Genomic DNA, 8,290 nt, shown 5'->3' with positions numbered 1-8,290 from the left:
TTATATTCCCAAAAAATAGACTATTAAAATAATTGACAACAACAGATACGTTAGGTTCAAATTAAATTAGAAAAATACTAAATTTATTTTAAATTCATGTATACTAATAGTATGAAATCAATATTGAAAGATATCGTAAATAGTTTCAATTTATTCTTAGTACTATTTAAATCCTTACTAATATCAAGTCGGAGTTTCGTCATGCATCATTCCCCTCCGTAAGCATTTATCGCGCGTCAGTGAATATATCAAAAAAAATGCAGCAGTTAGGATGCAAACCACCGTCTCAATTGCAGCTTATATTGATTTGCGTTATACAAAGAAAACCATATATCATATATAAAAACCGTAGTGATACATGGACAACTAAACTAGTCAAATAATTAGTCACTAGTTACGAAAAGAAAAACTTTCAAATAGGTTTATTATATCTTGTTCTCGAGATGAATATCGACTACTTTATATGTTTATCCAATACGGTTTTGGACCGGCTATAAAAAACAAATTCTAGTACATTTATTTAGTACTTATATTAGAAAAAAAATGAATACAGATAGCTATATTACAAGTTTTAGCGGATCGAATAATTCGAGTTCCCATCCAGACATCTATTTCTATCCCTGCGCGCGAGACGCTGGTATGTATGTGACACACGAAACGGTGGGTGACTCGACCGAAGGTGCCCTCATGTTTCGTCCACAGCATTTTGATATTCCGTCCGGAAGATGGCGACCTGCGATAGATAGCAGCGCGATGACGACCAAGGAAACGCGTCCTTTTTGTAGATTTTGTAGATAGAGTAGCTGCACGATGGATGCATGGCCTGCTGCAATTTCTAATTTCATTACTGGAATATAAAAAAGGGGGTTGTTTTTATCTGAACTGACGCAGGCCTCACCTATCCATTGGACGCACCGTCACATAGGCACATAGTCAAATGTTTTCTCTAGCTCTTGTCTTCAATAAATGTTTTCTCTATCTCTTCTTCAATTGATCTAGAAATCTTCTGTCTATCTCTCTATCTAAGAAAACTGTCCTCCATCTCTTGCTCTAAAAAGATGTTTTATATCCCTATCGTAAAAAAAATGTTCCCTGTCGCCTCTAAAAAAAATATTTTTTACAGTTCAACAGACTTAATCATGAGGTTAGGTTGGGCTGGACTGCAACCGCGATCAGCACGCTTCGGCAATGCTTGGGACAACTTGGGCTGCAAGCGAATGATAGAAGGCCTTGTAGATGATTGGACTGATACGACTGAGGAGGCCATCTGGCCCAGTTCCACTGCTTCCCTTTTCCGTTTTATTTTATAAAAATATTCGAAATCTGAATTCTATACCCCAGAATTAAAAACTACACGAATAGATGTCTGCCGCCCCATCAATAAGCGACAGTGATCTAATTACATATATTTTTTAAAAACTCTCTCCCCATAAAGGCCTCATGCTCCCTCTTCTCTCTATATATCATCAAATTTAAACTATAATATTTTTTTAGAATTTTTACGAGGGGACTAGAAACAGTAGTTTTGAAAGTAGGAGTACTCTTAGAGGAGCTCTACAGGGAAGAAAAAAAAAAGATGAGGAGATGATCCCGGCGAGGCTGAAAAAGGCGAAATGGAGCGTCCCATACCAGCAGCAGCACTGCTTCCGACTTCCGTGCGTGACTGTCGCCATTGGCACTGCACGATTAATTTGGTCGCTGGTCGAAATGAAGGGCAGTTAAGATTAGCATGGCATCATGTCCAGTCCAAACTCGGCCGGTTGCCGTCGATACAAGTGTAGTAGTAGCAGGCGTTGGTGGACACTGCCACACTGGATAGGCATAAGGCATACGTTTGGACAGAGCAGGATGGCGCCATGAGCCCATGCCCATGACAAATACTGCATGTACGCAGTTGCAAGAATGTCGCCAATCGCCATCAAGGTACGTACACACTCTGTACTGTACCTGTAGCTCCAGGGCAGCACTGGGAACCCTCTTTCCCGTTTACTGCTGACAGCTCGACGCACGACCGTACCCCACGTGACAGGTAGCGAGCGAGAGAGAGAGAGAGACCCACTGACGCGCCGGTCCCACGCACGGCCCAAAAGCAAACGTGCTCGACGGCGCCTGTCCTGTACGCAGGTGTGGCTGTGGCTGGCCCCCACGCACACATCGTGAGCTCCAGTCGAGTCGAGCTCGAGCCCATCCAATCCAATCCAGCCGCAATTACCGGTCGCCTTTCCACATTAAAACCCTTGGCATTTACCGGCGGTCGTCCCGTTAAAACGTCGTGGCACGGTCCAAGGATCCACCGCTATTTCGAGGAAGAAAGAACACAGGCGGCGGCGAGTCGATCGGCGACGGCGACGCCACGCCACGCCACCGATGCATCACAGCGACTCCCGTAACAGTCGATCGGCGCGGACTGGATTGGACTGGAAGGATTCGGCGTCGGCGCGCGCTCGATCGGCGGCGAGGGAGAGGTCGCTCCCCCGCGGGCCACGGCACGGCTGTGCCGCCGCGGACCTGGAGGCGTGGCGTGGCGTGGCGTGGACCGGGAAAACCGCGTGGCTCGCTGCTCGGAGCTATTATCTGTCTTACCGCTTACGCATACCACATATATTCGCGAGTTTTAAAATTTAAGTGAAACTTGCTAAGAAGGACTTTCCGTAACAGCCAGAAGTTCTGTGCACATTAACAGAGACAGTATAGGAACCCCCACGTACGTCAAAAAGGCGGACCTCCACCACGTTCACACTTCGTCGAACTAAAATTTCCTGCAGGTGATTCAACCTCTTGCAGCAGATCGACATGTAGGTCTCACAAAACAAAACTAGAAGCAGCTCCATCTGATCCATGGGATTATATATCTACCCCTACCCTAGCTATTTCTGTTCTATTGGGAAAAAAAATTATATATCTGCTAATCTGCACCCCTAGCTAGTGTACCCCCTACTCAGACGACATGGACAAGAATGATGGTACCCTAGCCTGCCCCTCGGCGTCGCGGTCGTTGAACCGGTCCGCGCGGTCCACTTTGGCGAGTGCGACGTCACCCACTTGGCAGTTGGCACTTCACTTTGCCTTGCCCGTGGCCATTGCCCATTGCACTCCCTCTTTTTCGTCTTTCCTCGATCAATCAAATCACACGCCACGCTGCCCGTTTTTTTCTTTCTTTCTGGGCGCGAGGGTGACGGGTCCGATTGCTGCTAGTGTGACAATATGCATCTAATCGACCAGACATTATTTCTATTTATTTTTAGATAAAATTTATTTAGTTCCCTACTATTTTTGTGAAGAATCATTAGAATCACGATTAATTACTACCCCTAATTAAAGAACAATTCCATCGGTCTCTACGCAAATTCTGGTTGCAGGTTGCGGAGATACATGAACATGATACGTATGTGATCGCGCTGCTGTTGTACCACAAGAGCACGTGTCGTCGTTATCGCAGCTCCAGCTAGTCTTTAGTCAACGGGACCAAAAACAACAATAACCTCGCCGAATACCCACTCGTTTTTTCATTATTATAAAAAAGTAGCCGCACTATGTGGAATAAACCTGGTTCCAGTGAGTGGTGCGCCCAGCGGCGAACCCCACGTATCAGATGGTGATCGCCACAAGGCCCAGGGGCTCGGCCTCGCCCAACGCTCGGCCCAGCTAAAAACCGTTCTGGGCTCCCTGGCCTGCACACGGCGCTGTCAGTGGTCGCTCTCGGTCCACGGCACGGCCCCGTGCGGTGTGTTTCTTACCGCACCCAGCAAAACGAGAAAACTGAAGACAACCAAACCAACCTCCGCTGCCTGCCACCATCGCTCGCTCCCTCCCTCCAAGTCGCACTACAGCTACAGAGGATCAACTTTTTTTTTTGTCGCTTACCTCTCGGAATGGCATCTTCTCACCTTCACGTTGAAGCAGTCAGCCTGTGTTGTGTTGTGTTGTAGCCGCAGCTGCTGTCCCAGCCGGCGGCCGCTCGTTCTGTCCAGTTTCATGGAGAATTTTCTCCGCTTCTCGTTTCGGAAGAATGACTCCAGTAGTAAAGGGTCAGTGAGTAATAAGTACTGACGCGGAGCCAAGTAACCGCGCCGTAGTTCTGTTCTGTCGTGTCGGAGAAGACGACTGGCATCGACAAGCAGGCCGGTCAGCGCCGGCACCGCAATATACGGAAGAAAACGAGCGCAAGTCGGGGCCATTCACACCCACGCACGCCCAATCACAAAGATCTCTTCTGAATTTTCTTTAACAAAAAAAAGGAGGAACGAAAAACGAAAATCATATCCTGCAGAGGATATATACAGGAGTAGGAGTAATCATGCATGTCATGGGTCAGCACGATGTCATTGACCCGATGAGAGGTCGAAGAAGGGCGGATCAGCGGATGCTTCAAGCTTTCTCTGCTCGGTTAGGTTGCTGTCACTCGCTCTGAGGCCTCGACGCGCTGCTAGCTGAGAGCCGAAAGAAGGAATCCTCGGCCGGCAGCAGGAGAGGAGAGCCACCGTTTGATCAGCGACCGGGCAAAAGCAGGCCGCGGCCGGCCACCCCCGCCCGTCGCTGTCCCTCCGACCCCGCACCAGCGACTCGCCGAGCGCAGGCACAAGAGGGGGGGCTCCATCCATGAGGCAGCCATGCTGGTGCTCATCAACAGGTATTTCAGGAGCAGGAACAGCAGCCCGGCCGGAGGAGGCGGCGAAGAGATGGCGCCGGCGGCGGCTTCCAGCGACCACCTCTGCCTGCCGGGCTGCGTGCCCGTGCGCGCCAAGCGGGCCTCCGCCTCCGCCTCCGCCGCCGCAGCGGCCACGGTCACCACGGCGCGGGCGTCGCGGCACAACTTCGTCAGGGCCGCGGCGTCGGGCCTGCTGGCGGGGGCGCACTTCACCAACCACGAGTCGCTGCCGCCGCTTCCCGACGCGTACGCCGAGTTCGTCGCGGCGTTCCCGCAGTACGCCCACGGCGCGCTGGCGCGGGCGGACGCGATCCGTGGCGAGGAGTACCAGCACCTGGACCGCCACGTCTGCCTGGACTACACCGGCATCAACCTCTTCTCGCACGCGCAGATGAGCGCCTCCCTGCCGTCCACCTCCTCCGCGCCGCCCGCCTGGCAGCCGCCCTTCTTCGACATCGCGTACAAGTCCACGAGCCTGCGCGCGCAGGTGCAATGCGGGGACAACGCCGCGGGCGCGGAGGCGGGCGTCGGCGCCGCCGTCACCCGGCGCATCATGGCGTCGCTCAAGATCCCCGGGGACGAGTACGCCATGGTGTGCACGGCCAACAGGACCGCGGCGTTCCGCCTCCTCGCCGAGTCCTACTCGTTCCAGCCAGGCAAGCAGCTGCTCCCCGTGTACGACTACGAGAGCGAGGCCGTGGGCGCCATGGCCGACAGCGCGCGCCGCCGGGGCGCCGAGGTCGCCTCCGCGACCTTCGCCTGGCCGAGTATGAGGATCCACGGCGCCGACCTCCGCAAGAGGCTGGCCAGGGGCCGGCGCCGCGGCGGCGGGGGACGCGGCCTCTTCGTATTCCCGCTCGCGTCCCGCATGACGGGCGCCCGGTACCCGTACCTGTGGATGAGCGCGGCGCACCAGCAGGGGTGGCACGTGGCGCTGGACGCCTGCGCGCTCGGCACCAAGGACCTCGACACCCTCGGCCTCTCCCTCATCCGGCCCGACTTCATCGTCTGCAACTTCTTCAAGGTGTTCGGCGAGAACCCGTCCGGCTTCGCGGGCCTCTTCGTCAAGAGGTCCAGCGGCCTCGCGGCGCTCGAGCGCTCCGTCATCGCGCGCAGCATCGGCATCGTCAGCATCGTGCCCGCCCGCCGCTGGTCGCTGCACGACGGCTACTCCACCGAGCTGGAGCACTCGCGGAGCTTCCCCATGCTCGCCGCCGACCCGGCCCTGGACGACGCCGACGTCGAGACCACGAGCTCCTTCTCCGGCCCGCTCAGCTCCATCGCCATCACTCGCAGCAGGACCCTGCAGTCGGACGCGGCGGAGAACGGCGACGCCCACGCCCCCGAGATCCGCGAGGTCGGCAGCACGGCAGAGAACGGCTTCTACTCGGAGGAACCCAGAGCAGAGGAAACAGAGCGGCTGGCCAAGGAGGAGCAAGACGGGGAGGGGAGAGAGAGCGTGATGGAGGTGGAGTGCCGGGGCCTGGACCACGCGGACGCGCTGGGGCTCATCGCCATCGGCAACCGGCTGCGTTGCATCAGCAACTGGCTGGTGGTGGCCCTGCAGAAACTGCGGCACCCGCACGCCGATAACGGGCACCCGCTGGTGAGGCTGTACGGCCCGCGCGTCAAGTTCGACCGGGGCCCCTCGCTGGCGTTCAACGTGTTCGACTGGAAGGGCGAGCGGGTGTCGCCGCTGCTGGTGCAGAAGCTCGCCGACCGCCACAACATCTCCCTCACCTGCGGTTTCCTGTGCAACATCTGGTTCTCGGACAAGCACGAGGCCGAGAGGGCCGTCGTCCTGGAGCACAGGGTCGCCGGCGATCCCGTCGCCGCGGGCAGCGCCGGAGGGAAGAGGAGGAAGGACGCCGGTGGTGGCGACGTGGGGATCCTCGTGGTGAACGCGTCGCTGGGATTCCTGAGCAACTTCGAGGACGCCTACAGGCTGTGGGCGTTCGTGGCCAAGTTCCTGGACGCCGACTTCGTGGAGAAGGAGAGGTGGAGGTACACCGCGCTGAACCAGAAGACGGTCGAGGTGTAGACGAAACGGAGAGCGCTGCAGTAGCTTCAGCTCAGCTTGGCATATTGGTACGGTTCAGTTCACTGTCTGTAAAGCACCATTCTTTTAGGATCAGCTCTGCCATCCCCTCCAGCCATTCTTTCAGTGTAAACTGTAAGGTGTAAAGTGTTTCCATAATGATGATATCATTTGATATATGAAATAAGTTTCACTTTTCAGCACAAATATACGCCCAATATTATAAAAAAAGAAGCTTAATTAGAGCTCCGACAATCCGACCTTCCATAGGCCAGCCTATCTCCAAGAGTGACAAGACGCTTGCTTCATAAATCATCTAGTGCCTTAAAGATCAACAATTTGATGCAATGCAATAGAGCACTGTCAAACTCACTAAAATATGATCCCAAGCAAAGGGAGTAAGTTAGAAAGGTTTGGAGACTTGAATGTGCTCAATAGATGGCTCAAATGGCCAAGAGAGATGTCCAACACCAGACTTATCTATTTATAGCACCCCTCTAAAACTAGCTGTTGTGGGCAAACTGTCTCTTTTCTGCACACTCGGCGACGGTCCATACTCTTTGTCTATACAGTTTGTCCATCACTTTAACGCTACTTTCTGTTAAAAAATGGTTATATCTATCAAAAAGTGAGGCACAGGTGATTCACCAACCCCAGTCAGACGGTCCGCCGTCCTCAGACAGGAATACCTCGAGCTCTATTTCTCGTGACATTCATACCCGCGGATAGTTCAACGCCTGGGCACAAACGGTCCGCTACCTGTGAACTTGCACCGTCTGTGACCTGTGCACGGACAGTCCGCAATACAACCACTAGAAAGCTTAAGTCCCTGCGCATATTCACCAAAGCTAGGTGCGAACGGTACGCGTCCTTAAGTCGGACGGTCTGTGTAGCGCACAGGGACTTAACCCAATCGTGGCCCTTCTGGCCAATATTATCGAACGGTCCGACCACCTAGCCTATACGGTCTGCAGTAATAATTCTTCAAGTCACACATAAATGCAACATTTCTAATGAAGTTTCTGTTATCCCTATGGACGGTCTAGCCTCCTGTCCCGGACGATCCGCAGTACACAAATCTAACCTTTTCCAAAATTCACATTTGTAAAGATTTTCTTTCGCAATCAAAAGTGTTATTAGCCCTTGAAAGTCGCCTAGAGGGGGGTGAATAGGCGAAACCTGAAATTTATAAACTTAAACACGCGCTAAAGGCCAGGGTTAACGTTAGAATTAAATTCAAGACCGAAAGATTGTTTCTCTTGCTAGGAGTTGCTCAAAGAGTGCGGATGACGTAGAGGAGCGAACTCAAATCAATACTAGCAAGGAAACGTTTAGAGAGAGGACGGAGGACAAACAAATCAAGCGAGAATCAAAGCGAGTAGACACGGTGATTTGTTTTACCGAGGTTCGGTTCCAAAGAACCTAGTCTCCGTTGAGGAGGGCACGAAGGCCGCGTCTATTCCAACCCTTTCCCTCTCTCTCAAACGGTCACTTAGACCGAGTGAGCCTTCCCTTAATCACATGGGTCACTAAGACCCCGCAAGGACCACCACACACTTGGTGTCGCTTGCAAAGCTTTACAAAGCACTTGAGAAATAGAATGA

At 53.1% G+C, this 8,290-nt stretch overlaps 1 protein-coding gene across 1 annotated transcript; it reads left to right on the top strand.

Moving 5' to 3' along the window:
• The first annotated feature begins 4,314 nt into the window (after positions 1–4,314).
• Positions 4,315–6,863, top strand: LOC100280069 (Pyridoxal phosphate (PLP)-dependent transferase superfamily protein). The gene has a single exon (NM_001153009.1). The coding sequence runs from the start codon at positions 4,611–4,613 to the stop codon at positions 6,687–6,689; it is 2,079 nt and encodes a 692-aa protein (NP_001146481.1). The 5' UTR covers positions 4,315–4,610; the 3' UTR covers positions 6,690–6,863.
• Positions 6,864–8,290: the final 1,427 nt, after the last annotated feature.

Source organism: Zea mays, chromosome 1 (genome assembly GCF_902167145.1).
Source record: "Zea mays cultivar B73 chromosome 1, Zm-B73-REFERENCE-NAM-5.0, whole genome shotgun sequence".
Lineage (NCBI taxonomy): Eukaryota > Viridiplantae > Streptophyta > Magnoliopsida > Poales > Poaceae > Zea > Zea mays.
The sequence above is the reverse complement of the archived record's forward strand: the minus strand, read 5'-3'. Positions and strand labels throughout refer to the sequence as shown.

Excerpts from the sequence above, each read along its gene's own strand:
- LOC100280069 (NM_001153009.1), top strand. The coding sequence starts at position 4,611 with ATGCTGGTGCTCATCAACAGGTATTTCAGGAGCAGGAACAGCAGCCCG.